The sequence below is a fragment of the Vulpes vulpes genome, chromosome 6 (genome assembly GCF_048418805.1).
Source record: "Vulpes vulpes isolate BD-2025 chromosome 6, VulVul3, whole genome shotgun sequence".
Lineage (NCBI taxonomy): Eukaryota > Metazoa > Chordata > Mammalia > Carnivora > Canidae > Vulpes > Vulpes vulpes.
The window spans coordinates 92,421,771-92,440,468 of NC_132785.1; the positions used below are offsets into that span (position 1 = coordinate 92,421,771).

Below are 18,698 nucleotides of genomic sequence, written 5' to 3' on the forward strand. Positions count from 1 at the left end.
ACCTTTCCAGAAGGTGGAAATAGTGACAATAAGCACTCCTACTCTAGACTTACAAAGATGACTATGTTGGTGAAAAAGAGATGGAATTTGGGAGAAATGGCATGCATCATTTTAGAGCCCTAAACAGCCAGAAAGTAGAGTGCTAAATCTAATACAGACAGGCAGAATTTGAGCAGAGATCTTTCATACATTCAGAAAAAGTTGGTTCAGAGAGAGAGACAGGCCAGAAGCCCATGATTGAGAATCTGGAAGAAAAGATGGCTCATGTGTTGAGAGACTCCTAAAAACAAAGGTTTTACTATGAATCCACAACCCATCCCAAGATTAAAGAAAGAAAAAGATACCTAAAGAGCATTATTTCCTGCATGGGGGCACTTCCCAGTGAGCTCAATGGGTACATTACAGACACCCAATAAGCATATGCTGAAAAAAATTAGTGCAGAGGAAAAAAGAAAATGCAATCAGGGGGGAAATAAACAGCACCTGAATAATATCATCAAAGCGAAATCTCAGCATGAACTAGGATTTTTGAAAAGCTAGGAAAAAATAAAGCAATTTTTAACAGCTGTTCAGATCATGCCTCAAAAAGAAAGTCAACAAATGTTAGAGAAAGCACAGCTCTGTCACTAGGAACTCTGTCACTAGGAATGATCACTCAAAGGCAAAGAGGAGGAAAAGTGGAGCAAAAGGACAGAAGTTCAGGCTAGAGGAAGAGAATTTAAGAGCATCTGTCATTGTAGGCAGCGCAAGAGGCTTGGCTAGGTATATCGGCTGCAGGGCAGTGTGCTCCAGTGCTGACCAGTCCACCTCATTCACTGATGAGGGCCTGATTGGCTGGAATAATCACCAAAGCAGCTGAGGAAAGAGGACATGGTCTGTGCATTTGCTGGTGAGATGGGAAGTTACTGTGAAGAAGCAGGCTACAGATGCTCCCTGAGGAACAGGGCTGCACTGAAGAAGGGGGTGGGGGGACCTGTTGCTACACAAACACATAAAAACCCCTGTGAGCCATCAGCCCCTTCTACCTGACCCATCTCCTACCCCTCCTCCTCTGGCATTGCCACCACCAGCAAGCCAAGTGTGCCTGTTTCAGAAATCTGTAGGGCAGCTGAGTCTCAAGCTTCTGGCAAGAAGGACAGACATCACCCGTGAGCTTGTTAGAACTGCAAATTTAAGCAATATCTATGATGATGCAGCCTAGGTAGGAAAGGGTTTTAATCAGCTGGCCAGGTGAGTAATTTTACAGGTGAATAATCAGCTGGCCATGTAATTTAATTTTGAGAACCATGGTTTCAAAAGATCAGACAGAGACAGAACCAGGAAGGATTTAAGCACCGCACCTGAATTCCTTCCCATACAGTCTTTAGAAACAAAAATACCATTTTCTTGGAAAGATACACTAGATAAGCAGCCCGTAACACAACAGCTTCAAGATCTTGGTCAACTCAGAATGTTATAGAACAGTCATACCTACTGAACTGCTGGTGAGTTAACACCAAACCTTCCAGACTGATGGCAAATCTCACATCACAGCTTCCAACCATGTTCTGAATTTTAAAATCGAGGAATCTGGCTGGGAACCCCAGCTTCTGCACCACACGAGCATACTTCCTCGCTGCGAGTCGAGACTGCTCTTCACTGGGGAGGGACAAATGTATTTGAAGAGGTCTTAATCACTATGCCCTCTATATTGCTTGGGCTGTTTTCACACACTTCCCTGATTGTACTTTTACATCTATACCGTGTTTATCTTTCAACATATACTACAAACCTGTAGATATTGAGGACCAGGACCAACTTCCCCTACTTTCGTCCCTAGCACCTAGTCAGAGGTATAACACAATGGTCACAACCAAATCATAAACACATTTTCATCTGAATTTGTCATCTTCCACACATAGGGGTTTCTCTTTTACCTGTTTTAAACACTATTAGATACAATGAACTATTCCACAGGTTCTCAGAGTGTGTCCTCAGACCTGCAGCAGCATCACTACTTGAGAACTTGGTAGAAATGCAAAGTCCCTGGTCCCAGCCTCATGCACTCTGGGGCTAGGGCACAGCAGTCCGTATCCTTTTTTTTTTCTTTTTTTAAAGCAGTCCATATCTTAACAAGGCCTCAGGATTGTGACGCTCAGTAAAGTCTAAGAACATCCTTCCAGTCTAAAAGTGCAAGCCACTTAGATGGGAACAATGGCAACAAAAATAAGGAAACATGCATAAAATCACATGAGGAAGTAAGAGGTATGCCAATTGGGTGGCAAAGATGACGTGGGGACTTGGATCTTCATGTGACATATATATATATTTATATATATAAATTATATATTTTTTAAAACATAGCAACACTTCAAAATCTGCCTGGTTTTGTTCGGGCTTTCTCGCAGAATGGTCACTCAACTGAAGAAATTCATTCAATTCTGTGGCCATACTCTCCCAACTGTTTGTCCTGCTCTGACCCTAAATCCAGGTCACAGAATGTGAAGTTCTAAGATGTGAGGCTTTATTTTTCATTACGTATGTTTCAATGGTCACTGGCAAACGAAACCATGAGTAGCAGGGATTGCCAAACAGGGACAAAACCTGGTGGGTGAACCATGTGAACCCTGCTCTCTCTTATGGGTTGCCCCATCTTTATGTTGAAAAATCAGACATCTGAAAGACAAGCTAGATCGAATTTGTTGTTTGCCTGGACCAAAGGAAGCATTCCATTCTCTTTTCTATCTAGATTCTTCACCATACTGCCCCACTTATGTGTATTAATTCCTTCACATATTTCACTCCATTCCACGTTGCTTCTCTTCACCCATTTCTAACTCCTGAGATGTCTCTAACAAGGTCATGTCTCCAAGTTAGCAGCGAAATAAACAGTTTCTATTTTAAAAAAATACATTTTCCCAAATGGGCCATGACATTTCCCATCGTGCTCATGTTTGTAAAGTCAAATTTTAAGAGTCTGGGTAGCCCTGTAGTTTCATGGGATATTAGTTGTGAATGCGACATAGAAATTCCCGAACAACTTGTGGCTAAAGTCTACATATATGTTCCTGAAAAAACATTAGGAACAGAGTAAGAACTTTGAAATATCACCACCAGGGGTGATAACCACTGATTACATTTGACCCTTTTATGCCTTTCCTGTGCAAACACAGGTATCCTTCATTAGCAAACTCTGGTTATTAAAGCTAAAAGAACATGTTTGGATACATTTTTGGAGATAATTCTCATAAGTCTTAGACTAACTAAAATTTCACAAATCTCTACCCAAGACTCAGGAACCAAACAGATTTGGGGAACAGGTATCTCTTATTATCTAAACTTGTATCCAAGCTTTCACCATCACCTTTTGGAAACCAGATCAATTCAGATAGGGAAAGATACTCAGGAATATGTGTGTAATACAAGCACATTTTAAAGTGAAAGCTGGATAATAAACTTACAATTTAGTTGCCTGTCCCCCTACAACTTAACACAATGTGACCATCCTTCTAAATTGACATATGTGTTTTAATAGCTAAATATAATTTTATGATCTAATCAAAATTCTAAGTATTTGTCTCCCTCATTTTTAAATTTTTGTTCCCCCCCCCTTTTAAGTACTGCTGAAATGAACATCTTTGCAGATACCTTGCAGAGTTGTCCAATAAGGATTTAAAAATGGGAGATTTCTAGATCCAAGGGTACATGGATCAATAGAAGAGAAAGCCCAGAAACTTACCCAGATACATGCAAAGAATTTAATGTGTAAAAACAGGTGGAAGGAAATGGATTGAGAATGGATTCATTACATAGATGCAAAAAATCCTCAACAAAATATTGCCAAACCATATACAGTACATTAAGTAGATCATTCACCATGATCAAGTGGGACTCATTCTGAGGATGCAAGAAGGATTCAATATCCACAAAGCACTCAACAGGATACACCACCATCAACAGAACAAAGGATAAAAATCATTTGATCATCTTAATAGATGCTGACAAAACATTTGACAAAATTCAACATCCATTTGTTAAGAAGACTCTCAACAATGTGGGTTTAGAGAGAACATACCTTAGCCTAAAAAAGGCCATATATGAAAAACCCACAGATAATATCATACTCAATGTGAAAAACTAAGAGCTTTCCTTCTAAGATCAGGAACAAGACAAGGATGTCCTCACTTACCACTCTTACTCAACATAATACTGGAAGTCCTAAACACAGCAATGAGACAAGAAATAAGAGGTATTCATACTGGTAAAGAAGAGGTTAAACTGTCATGTGCAGATGACATGATACCATCTATAGAAAATGCTAAAGACTACCTAACAACTACTAGAAGTAATCAATGAATTCATTAAACTGAAGGATACAAAATAAATACCCAGAAATTGGTAATATATCTATACGTTAATAAAAAAGTAGCAGAAAGAGAAATAATGAAAACAACTCCACTTAAAATTGCACCAAAAAGGACAAAATACGTAGGAATAAACTTAACCAAAGAGTAAAAGACCTGTACTTTGAAAACTATAATACATTGATTAGGGCAGCTCTGGTGGCCCAGCAGTTTAGCACCGCCTTTTGCCTGGGGCCTGATCCTGGAGACCTGGGATAGAGTCCCACGTTGGGCTCCCTGCGTGGAGCCTGCTTCTCCCTCTGCCTGTGTCTCTCTGTCATGAATAAATAAATTTAAAAAAATACATCAATGAAAAAAATTGAAGATAACATAAACAAATGAAAATATTCCATGCTTACAGATTGGAAGAATATTGTTAAAATTGCCCATATTATCTAAAGCAATCTATAGATTCAATGCAATCCCTATCAGAATGCCAACGTTTTTCACAAAACTAGAATACCAAATTTTGTATAGAACCCCAAAGACCCCAAATAGTCAAAGCAACCTTGAGAAAAAAAAAGCTGGAGTCATCACAATTTCAGATTTTAAGATATACTATAAAGCTGTAGTAATCAAAACACAAAAACAGACATATAGATTAACGGACAGAGAGTCAAGAAAGAAACCTGTGATTACATGGTCAATCTATGACAAAGGAGACAAGAATATAAAACAGGGAAAATACTGTTTCTTCAATAAACAATGATGGGAAAATGATAGCTACATGTAAAAAAAAAAAAAAAAAAGAAAAAGAAAAAAGAAACTGGACCACTTTTTAGCACCCTACATGAAAATAAACTCAAAATGGATTAGACCTAAATTCAATACCTGAAACCATAAAAATCCTAGAGAAGTCAGTAATTTCTGATATCAACCATAACAACATTTTTCTAGATATGTATCCAAAGATAAGGGAAACAAAAGCAAAAACAAACAATCGGGACTACATCAAACTAAAAAATTTTGCATAATAAGGAAACCATCAACAAACCAAAAAGCAATCTACTGAGTAAGATATTTGCAAATGACATATCAGTTAAGCAGTTAATATCCAAAATATATAAAGTACTCATACAACACCAAAAAATAATCCAATTTAAAAATGGGCAGAGGACCTGAACAGATATTTTTCCCAAAGAGGACATACAGATGGCCAACAGACATATGAAAAGATGCTCAACCTCACTCATCATCAGAGAAATACAAGTCAAAACCACAATGAAGTATCACCTTACACCTGTCAGAGTGAGTGAAATTAAAAAGACAAATAACAACTGTTGACGAGGACGTGGAGAAAAAGGAACCCTTGTACACTGTTACTGAGAATGTAAATTGGTGCAGCCACTGTAGAAAACAGTATAGAGGTTCCTTAAAAAGTTAAAAATAGAAATACCCTATGGTCCAATAATTCCACTATTGGGTATTTACCCCAAAACATAATTTGAAAAAATAAATGTATTCCCATGTTTACTGCAGCATTATTTACAATAGCCAAGATATGGAAGCAACCTAAGTGTCCATTGAGAAATGGAGGATAAGGAAGATATGTTTTATATATATATATAGATAGATATGTTTTATGTATATATATACACACACTATATATATATTATGCCGTCATAAAAAAAGGATGATTATGCCATTTGAGACACTATAAATGGTCCTAGAAGATATTAGGCTAAGTGAAATAAGTCAGAGTGAGAAAGGCAAATACCATGGGGAATGCTTTCTTAAGCATGAAGCCAAACATCAAAACCCTAAAGAAAAACTGGACTGTATACACACAAAAATTTTAATTGTATAAAAAAATAAAACACCATTAACAGTAATTTGGGAAATAACCATTATAGTATAAGCAGAAATACTTACATACAAAAAGCTGTTTACAAATGACAAATATCTCCATAGACTATTGGGCAAAAGATACAGTAGGCAATTTACACACTTACGAAAAGTTAGTCTCACTAGCAAATTAAAGACATGTAATTAACACTTTTTTTGCCAAACCATTTGGCAAATATAAAAAAGTGTATTAATATCAATGTTCCTTGGAGAAAATGAATCTTGGTGTATCTCTAGAATTAAGATAAATTCGTACAACCTTTCTGGAGGACAATTTACTACTCATCTTCTAACACTTTCAGGGAAGAGCAGCTCTCACACTACCGTTTTATGGTGAATGCATCTAGATCAGCACAGGGCTTACTCTGCATGAGGTCCAGGAAAAATGAGTCTTTTAAGAGTTGCTTCCAGAGCTAATGCTCAAGATAATGGTCAAGAAGTACCTAATTTGCCTCTTTTATAAAGTTCTAGCCATTTATCTGCAATAAGGAAAATATACAATAACTACTTCCCCAGGCTTATAATAGGCTTTACCACTACCATAGTTTTCAAGTGCACAAGTTTTTAAGAATAAGTTCTAACAAGTTCTAACAGCCTAGCTAAGTCCCCTCAGTTTAATGGGGCAGCTGCAAAGTGAGACATAAGTCAGTATTACACAGCTGAATGTTGTTAACCACAAATTTGCCATTTCATGAACTTCAGCAAAAATATTTTGCTTCTCCCATGTGTTTTGCAACATGGATACTATTCTTCCTTGTTTTGCACCCTGAATTATTTGTCTGATAATGGTGGAAGGTGGTTCCACATACCTTTTGGCTCCTGTGCAGACCATTTTCCCAGAACTAAATATGAGGGCTGTCGTTCTGGGCTCTCGGATCCTCATTATGACAGCAGCAAACCTCTATATACAGAAGTCAAAGGACAATTAGCCTCTGCTAGAATTTAACACTATTCCAGTTGAAAAGCTGAGCTGGACATGAAAACAGTCTTGAGTAAACAGAGATTGGATGGGAAAGCAAAAAAAAAATGTCTCCTCACGCTAAGGTAAACAAAAATAATTCTAAAATGTCCTTAAGAAAAAAACAAGAATAAGAACAATAAAGCTAAAATTTGAGTGTCTAATTCAAGCCCAAGGCTAAGAGCTCTACAAGTTTTGTCTTTTTTTTTATCCTCATGACAGAGCTCAATTGAGTCCATGATTATCACCATTTAGTACACAGGGAAACTAAACGGTTAACTTCCAACATTGCACAGGCAATGGTAAAGCTGAAATTTAAAGCCATGACTAGGGACACCTGGATGGCTCAGTGGTTGAGTATCTGCCTTTGGCTCAGGGTGTGATCCTGTGGTCCTGGGATTGGGCTCCCTTCTGGGAGCTTGCTCCTCCCTCTGCCTATGTCTGTCTCTCTCTCTGTATGTCTCTTATGAATAGATAAATCTTCAAAAAAAAATATAAAGCCATGACTAATCAGATGTTGTGCCATTTTCTCTGAAACACTTCCTTTTTCTTTCAAAGAATATTTCGTGGAGGGGAGGGAGTACGAGGTATGTTGTAGGCTTGCCAAGACCGTAGAATGTAGTAAAAAATAGCCAAAATATAGAACAGAATATATATATTGATAGGTATGCTGAAGAAGAATGACAAAAAAATGATGTGTCATTTTTGAATGAACCACCATAGCAGTTCTCAGTATGGTCTGTAGCCCAGCAGCATCGGGAAGCCCTCCAGGTGGTGCTGATACAAGGGGCACTGAGGATGGATGCCTGGCCTGACACAATGATATGTCACCAAAGACCTGCTCCTCCTCCTGGCCCTACACAGGCACCCGCTTCTCCTGCTCTCATCTTACCCTAGCAAGCTGAGAAGGAAACCTGAGAAGGGTGAGTATTATGCAAGACTGCAGCTTCCATGGGTTGAGGGGGGTCTATAGGACCAAGAAAGGACTAGCAATTTCAGATTAGAAATGTTGACAAACAGTGAAATACCCTGAGTCAAGCACTACACAGAGTTGATGGAATCTTGAGAATGTTTTCCAAGTGTTTAAGGTAACACTCTTACCCAGTATTCATTTTATTAAATTTGTAAGGTAGCTTAAATGCCAAGCCAGAATTTCTCTGGCTGTCAAGTCCAAGTTTGGATAGTTCCTATATACAACAATAACATGGAGAGCAGAGCGTGATGGACAATAAAATATGCTTGAGGCACCTGGGTGACTCAGTGGTTGAGCATCTGCCTTTGGCTCAGGTCGTGATCCCAGGGTCCTGGGATCAAGTCCTTCATCAAGCTGCCCACCAGGAACTGCTTCTCCCTCTGCCTATGTCTCTGCCTTTCTGTATCTCATGAATAAATGGATAATATCTTTTTTTTAATGCTTAAATATGCTGATTTAATGGTGTGGGCAATCATGGCTGCAGCCATAAGAATCCTAGCTTATCATTGTGATTTTGTGCTCATCATAGCCAGCTACATGAAATAGGAAAAAAAAAAAAGAAGGAAATATTTGGCTAATATTCAAGTACATTTAAATTCGGGTGTCAGCAAGAACATTCCCACAACAGCAAAAACAACTTAATCCATAAATAGCTGATGCTGACAAGGTCCTCTGCATTCCTACAAATATGGCCTTTTCATCTAAGGCCATAAATCCTCCACCACCCAAGACTGTGAACTCTTCCTTAGTAGGGATCAGGTCTTGCTCATCTCTGCACTCATAAGTACAGAGACTAGCAAATTACTAAATGTTGATCAAATGAACAAATCTACCTCCTAGGATAACAGACCATTAAAACTGGATGCCTACACTTGGCAGGACACAACAAAGAGTAGATTTTATTAAATTTGAGCAAAAAAGAAATCCCTGAATCTTACATTGGTATGCAGAAGCTTGAACTTCACATTTTCAACAATGCAGTGCTCTCAAGCAAGACAAATTGTAATAGAAAAATATGTGTCAGGTAGGTGGGATAACATTTAGAAAAAACTACTTCCAGAATTACGATAGCATTTTAAGAAAGTAGCATCCCCATTGACTGAAAGTGGTCATACTGAAAAATCTTTTTTTGAATGACAAGGGGTAAAATCTTAACTTTTAGGTACTGCTCAATCACCATCTTATTCAGCACAGAGAATGAGGTTATTTTTTTATTACTTCAAAACAAACAATGAGGCAACTAACCTCTTGAGTTGCCAAAGCTTTGCACTAACAATTTTTTTTTTGTTTTAAAAACAAAAACAAAGAAACAAGTCAATAACATGATCATATGAAGTAAATCTAAACAGAAGCTAATTGTTGAAAGGAATACTGAGAAATCTCACCTTAGGGTTATACTCTGCATTTTTTGCATGCAAAGCTATTTTCTTCAGATCCAATTTACAGGCCAGGTTTACAGTGGAAACTATATTCCTGAAGAAATAAGTCAACTTAGAAAATTACATCAGACATAAAAAGTAAAAAAAAAAAATTAAAATGTATTGACTTCCTCATTTATAGATTGTAGAAGATTAGCAACTTCTAGGAAGAAAATTATTCTCAATGTGAAATACACAGTAACGTGAAGGACCCTAGTAAAATATACAAATTCCAAAGAGGAGTACTATAATAGCTTTTTCTAAAATGTCATGCCTAGCTATGAGAAAATTTTAAGTCTTTTTCAAAACCATGTCTCAAAATAGAAAGCATAATTCCAAATCAATTTGCAAATTGAATTCAATTTAACATCTTTATATTCTTTGTGTTTAACCAACCCAACCCCAACTCCAATTTCTCAGCAATTACAATGCTTTAGGTATAAATAATACAATCCTTTAAGAATGTACATACTAACTCTTAACCCTCTCTTAGGGGATCAAGAACTAGGACTTCATTCATTTTACAGATAACCAAACTGTCTAAAGCCACAATCCATTAAGAACTGATAAAAGAATAATTAAATCTGAAATTCTCTTCCCTACACTATTATTCTGAAATTAGTGGCCATCACATTTGGGAACATACAATGTATACCCAGGAACATCACCCACTAAGAACACACACATACACAAACAACTTACTGTAGTTGAGGCACAATTCCAGAACATTCTGAAACGGGTGTCATTGGTGTCATGGGAGTTATAGACACCAGAGGCATAGAGTTTGGTTTCTCAAGAGAGGGCTGGACCGAGTCAGCATCAGCAGGGTACAGGTGTGAATGGGAATTCAACAAACTGCTGCTGCCTATTAAGCCCAGACCAATGTCCTGTTCTCTGGGTAACGACAACCTACTTTGCTGACTTTGAGTTTTACAATTTTCTTCAATTTCATGCTTGCTTCTAATAACACTCTGGTCTTTATTTTCTTGGGCAAGTTCATCCGGTAGGAAGCTAAGATCCACAGATGAGAAATGGCCAGGTGTTTCTTTGACTTCTTCAAGATGTGAATTAAACACCATCTTTGGATTGGATGAATTAGGCATGTACACATCATCAGGTACAACTGGGCTGAGCACTGGTAACCTGGGAGGAGCGAGATCATCCTAGGCCATTCCCAAAACAAAATGCAAGAAATATAACAGCAAGTCACACCAAAGAGATACCACTATAACTAGCAGGCAGTATGTTCAAGATGCAGAGCAGTCCAAGATAGCTTATATTCATTCCTTACCTCTTTCCATAAAGTATCACTAATGTTATATTTCAGAGTTATGGCACACTTGATAGAAACAGGAAGGTAGATCTTTTTTTTTTAAGATTTTATATATTTATTCATAGAGACACACACAGAGAGAGAGAGGCAGAGACACAGGCAGAGGGAGAAGCAGGCTCCATGCAGAGAGCCCGACGTGGGACTCCATCCAGGGTCTCCAGGATCACGCCCTGGGCTGCAGGCGGCACTAAACCACTGCGCCACTGGGGTTGCCCAGGAAGGTAGATCTTAAAATGTAGAGAAGGCATTTTTCAAAAACTGTTTTTCCTACATTAGATTCATAGTAAGTTGCCACTCTAAATGTAATTTTGTAAGAAAGGCAATGAGCAATCATATTGTGTGTGCTTTGGGTCCTCTTTCTGCCTGCCCTCTTTCCATGCTGCCATAATGTTGCACATGGATGTTCTGGCAGATGCTCTCAAAAGCATTAACAATGCTGAAGAGAGAGGCAAGTGCCAGGCCAGGTTCTTCTTATGCCATGCTCTAAAGGCATCATCTGGTTTCTGTGATGATGAAGCATAGTTACATTGGCAAATTTGAAATCACTGATGATCACGGAGCTAGGAAAATTATTGTGAACCTCACAGGCAGGTTAAATAAGTATGGAGTGATCAGCCCCAGATTTGATGTACAACTCAAAGATTTAGAAAAATGGCCGAATAATCTGTTCCTGTCCTGCCAGTATGGTTCCATTGTACTCACAACCTCAGCTGGCATCATGGACCATGAAGAAGACAAAAACACACAGGAGGGAAAATCTTGGGATTCTTTTCCTAGGGATATAATACATATGTGCAAACAAAATACCTCAATGGACAAAATAAAAAATTTTTTAAAAATAGTGTGTACTTTGTTTTTTTTTTTAATAGTGTGTACTTTGAACTGATTTATTGTACTCCTTGATTATGAACTTTAATTGATTTAAGTATTTTTTAGAGTTTTAAATTCATATTTCATAAAGAGACAAGTGAAGGGGGAACCCTGGGTGGCACAGTGGTTTGGCGCCTGCCTTTGGCCCAGGGCATGATCCTAGAGACCTGGGATCGAATCCCACGTCGGGTTCCCGGTGCATGGAGCCTGCTTCTCCTTCTGCCTATGTCTCTGCCTCTCTCTCTCTCTCTGTGTGACTATCATTGAAAAAAAAAAAAAAAAAAGAGAGACAAGTGAAGGAAGCTTAAGATAGTCTTGATTACTAATCAATAATCAACTGAAGACCCAACATTATTCCTTCTAGTCAAAGGGGATATAAGCAAATATTCTAGTTTTGCGAATTTACAATAGGAAAACAGTTATTGAAATTTAAATGGCAAGAACGGTTTAAATCAATGTATTGTATTTTCAGTCTGGGGAAGGCTGCTCAACCTCCATTACTTTCAACTAGGGAAGGAGGTTTGCAACTGAGAGAAGCAGTTAATGCAAAATTCATGGGCTTTTTTATGGAAAAAAAATCAATTACCTTGATACATATATTACCACCTGCTTCGCCCAAGCTGCAGACCTAGATTCCAGATTCAAAATCTGGAAAAGCACTGCTTGCAGGATAACCTCATCCCTTAGAATATCTGACTTCTGACAACTGAACATTCTCAAATAACTCTTGTTAGATCTGCTCCACGATAGACCTAGCTCAAGCTTAACATAAAATGTCTGGCTAGACCCTACTGAATTGTTCTGTTACTCCCAGTCCAGCAGATGGCAGGGGTGACTAATTGTTCAAAGAAAACACTTCTTTAGAAGAATGCAGCAATTCTCTTGAAATAAGATGTTGGACTGTCTTATTTTGAATTATCTAATTCTCCCTCACTTACCGCTACTCCACAGATGGGCTTTAAGCAAAGTGAGGTGGGGGAAATGGCCAGGATCCCTTTCCATGGTCTCCTGGGCTTCTCTTCTTCTGGCAGAAAGGATCTCATCAACCAATTTACACTAAAGCACTATTATCTGCAACAATCAGCACCTCCCCTCCTTTTTCCCATTATGGCATTTTAACAGGGAGGAAGCTCTCAGCCAGGGAAACCCTGCTTCCACGAGGACTCTAAGGCAACGGTAACAAAATACTGAAGGGGGATGTTTTACAGCAATGGAAGCTTGACAGCCTCCTTTAAGGTTTACTGTAGGAACGCGATGCACGGACAGCATATTCACTGCAACTTGGACCTTCTAGCTGAAGAACATTTTTGTTGTCTTTGCAGTACCATCAACTCCTCCCTCCTGCGTGGGCTTTCATTTGCTATGTTAAACGCAACGAGGCTTCACTATTTCTACTTTGGTGCTAACCGTTGTCTTTTTAAAAAATCTTTCTCCACGCAGAAAGTTGCCCTTTGCTTTGCTTTTCGAAGGCTCCTTGCTCTCTCTCTTCTACAATATTTGACTCTAACGAGTTTTTAAGTTAAAAAGAAAGAAAGAAAAGAAAGAAAAGAAAGAAAAGAAAGAAAGGACAGAAAGAAAAGAAAGAAAGAAAAGAAAGAAAGAAAAGAAAAGAAAGAAAAGAAAAGAAGGAAGGAAGGAAAAGAAAAAAAGCCCTTAAGAATTGCGAACTGAAAGAAACCACAGGTGTCTCCAATTCCAATCTTGCAACCCCACCCCGTGGACCTGCAACGGCACCGGTAGCCATCCTGGCCAGAGACTATTTCTGGAGGCCTGTTCTAGGCCTGTTCTTGGCATCGAAGGTCCCCCCCCCGCCCCCCCAAGGTGCGAGACCCAGGCCCCGCGGGATAGCCGGCCTACGTCTGCCTTAGCACAGCAGAGACAGTCTGGAACCAGAGACAGTCCCCAGGGGAGACGCGGCAGCGCTAACGGGCCTGACCGTCTGACCGTGGCCCGGAGTCACACCGCCCCAGGCCACCAGGTTTCACGCCTGGCTGGCCACCGTGCAGGTTAACTCCCCTCTCGAAGCTTCTTCGTCTCCACTTAAGGATGGAGACAGCCTGGCCCACCTGCCACGGGGCTAGGAAGCTAGGAGTTCCGTAAGGGACACTGAGGCGCTGCCCTTGGGGCTCGGGACTGGGCGCGCGGGCCCGGCGACAGCGGCGGCGGCTCCGGGCTCACCTGGGCGAAGCACTGGTCCAGGTAGAGCTCCAGGTCCGTCTGCTCCTCGTCCATGGGTGGAGGCCGCAGCGCCCCGGGGACCGGAGCAGCGGCGGCGCACGAGCGCTTTATGAGGCCGGGGGCGGCGGGGGCGGCGGGGGCCTGGCCCGGGTCTCCCTCCGCGCCCGCCCCGCCCCGCCCCGCGCGCGCGGACTGCGCGACCCCAGTGCGCAGCCGGAGAGGGGCGCGGAGCTGGGCCCGGGGCACCGCTCCCGGGGAAGGGGGCAGGGGGCGTGCCCGGGGGAGACCCGAGGGAAGGGGCTCCCCGGGGTGCAGTCACACCCGACCCGACCGCGACTCCGCGGATCTGGAGATTTCCGTCCGGACCCACGAGTGCGGCCTCTGCCTCCCAGGACAGTCTCGGTGTCCGCAGCGTGAGAAGGGAACGCCCTGGACGCCGAGAAGAACGAAGGCCGTCCCCACCACCCTGCTTAAGGGATGGTTTTTTTTTTTTTCCTCTCCTGAACAGAGCAGGTGGAATTTGAGACCCCCTTACCCACTCAGGTGTAGTGCTTTCAGGTTATGATTGCTTCTCGCCTTCCAATCCCAGGTGTGTTTTCTCCAATCACAGAGAATTCAGTCTAAACCTGCATACTGTCTGAGAGTAATATAATACTATATGTTAATTATACTGGAATTAAAATTAAATAAAAAATAAGAATCTTTAAAAAAAGGGGGGGGGGGTGCAGCCCGGGTCGGCAGTTTAGCGCCGCCTTCGGCCCAGGGTGATCCTGGAGTCCTGGGATCGAGTCCTGCGTCGGGCTCCCTGCATGGAGCCTGCCTCTCTCTCTCTCTCTCTGTGTATATATACATACATATGTCTCTCATGAATAAATAAATAAAATCTTTTTAAAAATAAAGCTACATACAATTGAATGTGCTGCTGCAGTTTGGGGCAACTCAAGAAGACAATACAAAGACCAAGTATTCGGGGTTGGCTCTTAAAGTCATTATTTTAATTTTTAACGACTCAGCTTTCCTAAGAACTTCAATGTGCAGGATGATTCTATAAATCTAATGGGCACTTTCTATGTAAGATATTTCAAAATGTACATGGAGACCTACATAAAGTACGACTTTCCTGTTAGACTATACTCTCTGAGAGCAGGGATTTTGATTACTCATCTTGTGTTGCTGTACCAAGCTCACAGATGATCAATAAAACTTTATTGGTGAGTGAAACTGCCCTCAAAATAGAGCATGGAAAGCACATTATGGTAGAGACAGATGGCTCTAACCATCAGATGACAATAGAGATCTTATAGAATTTCTAATCAAGAATACAGGAAAACATCTTGATAAAGCTGACTTTTATATAATGGTTTATAATGGCATGTAATTTTGTTACAATTATGCCTACAGAAAATGTTTTGCATAGTACCTGCCTGGTGGCTGAAATACTAGCTCTTGGTTTTGTTATTAGACTCTTATGTACTGAATCGTGTTCTGCCTCAGATTCATATGTCAAAGCTCTAATCCAATATGACTGGTGTCCTTATAAGAAGAGAGAGACACCAGGGATGCATGTGCACAGAGAAAAAGGCCATGTGAGGACACAGTGAGGGGGCAGCTATCTATAAGCTGAGGAGAGAGGCCTCAGGAAACCAGACCTGCTGACACGTTGACCTTGGGTGTTCAGGCTCCAGAACTGTGAGAAAATAAATTTCTGCTATTTAAGCCACTCAATCTGTGCTATTTTGCTGTGACAGCTCTAGCCAACTAATATATAGAATTATAAAGCGTCTCATCATATGTGGTAGACAGAATTCTGAGATGGCTCCCACAATTCCTACCCCTTGATGCCTACAGTTTCTCCCAGTTATTCAAACACCAATCTAGGTGCTACTGTAAAGGGATTTCGAAGATCTAATTAAGGTCCCAAACTGGAGATCCCTGGGTGGCTCAGCGGTTTAGCACCTGCCTTTGGTCCAAGATCCTGGGTCCTGGGATGGAGTCCCACATTGGGCTCCCTGTGTGGAACCTGCTTCTCCCTCTGCCTCTCTTTCTCTCTCTTTCTTTTTCTGTGTGTCTCTTATGAATAAATAAATAAAATCTTAAAAAAAAAAAAGTCCCAAATCGGTCAACTTGAAGAAAGATATAGATTGTCCTGGGTAAGCCTGACCTAATCAGATGAGATTTTGAAAGGAACTGGGTTTTTCCTCCTCATGTGGGAGATTCAAAGCATAAAAACCTTACCACGAAGGAGTCTCCACTGCTGGCTGCGGAGAGGACTGGGGCCATGTTGTAATGAAGGCAGGTGACATGTAGGAGCTGAGTGGCCCACAGTTGACAGCAAGGAAAAGGAGACCTTCTCCTATAGTTGCAAGGAGCTGAATTTGGCCATAAACAAAGAAAAGAATCCCTGAAAGGAACTCAGCCTGGTCCATACCTTCATTTAAGCCTAGGAAGCCCTGACCAGAGAACCCAGTCACACTGTGTCTGGACTTCTGACCTATGCAACTGTGAACTTATAAATGGTGGTGTTTCAAGCCACTGGACTTGTGGTAATTTGTTTCTCAGAAATAGAAAATGAAAAAAAGAAAATGAACGCATCATAAATTATAAATAAGAAGCAGAGACACAGATTTGCAGTGACCCGCAGTGCAAATGGTAAAGTAAATGAATAAAATGTAAACAATAAGCAAATTTGAGTAAGGGATACATGAGTGTTCCTTGTACTTCTATTTTTGTAACTTTTTGGTTTGAAATTATTTCCAAATGAAGTTTCAGAATAAAAGAGGTGTATCTGTTTGGGTGACTGTTTTTAGTTGCTTTGTTGAGAGTTAATTTGTCCAAAATCTTTTTTTTTAAGATTTTATTTATTTATTCATAAAAGACAGAGAGAGAAAGAGACAGAGACATAGGCAGAGGGAGAAGCAGGCTCCCTGCAAGGAGCCCAATATGGGACTCCATCCTGGATACCAGGATCACGCCTTGAGCTGGAGGCAGATGCTCAATCACTGAGCCACTCAGGTATCCCAATTTGTCCAAAATCTTAAATTGTTGTATTTCTGAGAATCAAAGATTGATATGGTTTGAATAATAATTAAATGCTAGCACTCACTGAACTCTTATGTGCCAAGCACTGTTCTAAGTGTTTCAGACATGAACTCATCTAAACATCACAACAACCCTGTGAGGTAAGTACTCTTTTGTGTCCATTCTGGAAGAGAGGATACTGAGGCACAGAAAGGTTTGGTAACTTGTCCCAGGTAACACCACCCCTATTCAGAGTATTTGACTCTCAAGCCACATGATATGTATTGTCCCCATCAAAGTCTACATATGCCATTTCAAATTAGTAGTTTGCATTTGAACTGTGTTTGTTAATCTGTTTTGATCTTCATTTTTTCTTCAGATTTTGTACTTTGTTATATTTTGTATTTTGGCAGAAAAAGAAAAAAGAAAACAAAATAACTTTATCCAAACATTTTAATCCATTCTTTCTTAATTACTGTTGATTAAGAAATTAATCTTAATTACTGTTGATTAATTACTGAAGATTAAATGGGTAAAATGGAAGTATGGCTAAACTTTCAGCAAGCATTTTGCACATATAAAGTATTATTTTTAATATCTTTAAGAGAGTAATGTCAAGGAGTGCCTGGGTGGCTAGTTAGTTAAGCATCTTCTTTGGGCTCTGGTCATGATACCAGGATCCTGGGATCGAGCTCCACCCCCTCAGGCCCCCCCCCCCCCAATCAGTCCGCTGAGAGGGAGCCTGCTTCTCTCTCCTCCTCAGCTCCTGCTTATGTGCTGTCTCTCTCACTCACTGTCTCATAAATAAATAAATAAAATCTTTTAAAAAAGAGTAATGTCAAGACTTAGATGGACCATGGCAATAGTTATGAAGAGTGTTCATAGGCCTTTAACTCTTATTTTAATAGGCCCTGTCCTTCATCATAGAAAATATTAAAACAAACCCATATCCCACATTAAATGTAATTTATAAATCACTAAGAGTTGAATTGCTTGTGACCATTTGATGTGTCCCATTTTGTAGACATTTATTCAAATTTACTAATTCAGTTTTGGAATTTAAAAATATTTTGGAGCCAATAAATTTTTCTCAGCTCTCAAACAATCAAGAGCACTGGGCCTTAGTCTCTAAAATTGCCACTTGGGGCCAGATAGTCTCAGGCAGGAAAAAAAAAAAGGATGGAACTGCAAGGTTGAAGGAATATTGGGAAATATGTTTCACTAGGGGGCGCTCTTTTCTCTCCATCGATATCTTCTGGGTGGGGGCACAAACAGCTTTTAGTGTCCGATTACAAAGGGGTCCACACATCCCCTAGATGTTAAAAAGTGGATATTTCTCTGTGGCAGAAGACTAGAGGATACTTCCAAAAGATAAGATTAATCACTGTACCAATCAATGCAAATACATTTGTACATATTTATACACAGAGATTCAACTTATGGTGGCTAAACCAACCAAAAGTGCTTGTAGAGTAATCCACATTCATACCACCTTGATGGGTGTTATATGTGAGGGGCAATTTTGCACCCTAGGAAAAATCTGAAAGGCAAGAATTTTCATAAATGTTATTAGGTTTCTTGAGGCCATGTTAGGAGAGAACATTTTTAATCTGTGGCAGTTTGGTTTCTTTTTGTCTTAGGAGCCATGGACATTCATTGCAATTAATCTCTATATTGAGCTGTAAGTTTCCTGACAGGGACAAGAATATGAAAGTGGATTTGA

At 40.1% G+C, this 18,698-nt stretch overlaps 1 protein-coding gene across 1 annotated transcript; it reads right to left on the reverse strand.

Moving 5' to 3' along the window:
• Window positions 1-651: 651 nt before the first annotated feature.
• Window positions 652-14,080, reverse strand: TBPL2 (TATA-box binding protein like 2). Its single transcript, XM_072760481.1, has 5 exons — window positions 13,958-14,080; window positions 10,279-10,739; window positions 9,544-9,631; window positions 6,973-7,128; window positions 652-834 (listed from the first exon to the last, which is right to left on the reverse strand). Exons 1-5 carry the CDS (start codon window positions 14,009-14,011, stop codon window positions 652-654), a joined length of 942 nt encoding a protein of 313 aa, XP_072616582.1. The 5' UTR covers window positions 14,012-14,080.
• Between the last annotated feature and the right edge of the window lie 4,618 nt (window positions 14,081-18,698).

Bases quoted from the DNA above. Each gene is read 5' to 3' on its own strand.
- TBPL2 (XM_072760481.1), bottom strand. From the start codon at position 14,011: ATGGACGAGGAGCAGACGGACCTGGAGCTCTACCTGGACCAGTGCTTC. The intron at 10,740-13,957 runs GTGAGCCCGGAG...GGAATGGCCTAG, and splicing joins TGGACCAGTGCTTCGCCCAG to GATGATCTCGCTCCTCCCAG. The intron at 835-6,972 runs GTATCCATGTTG...TGATTATTCCAG, and splicing joins GTGCAAAACAAGGAAGAATA to CCAATCAGGCCCTCATCAGT.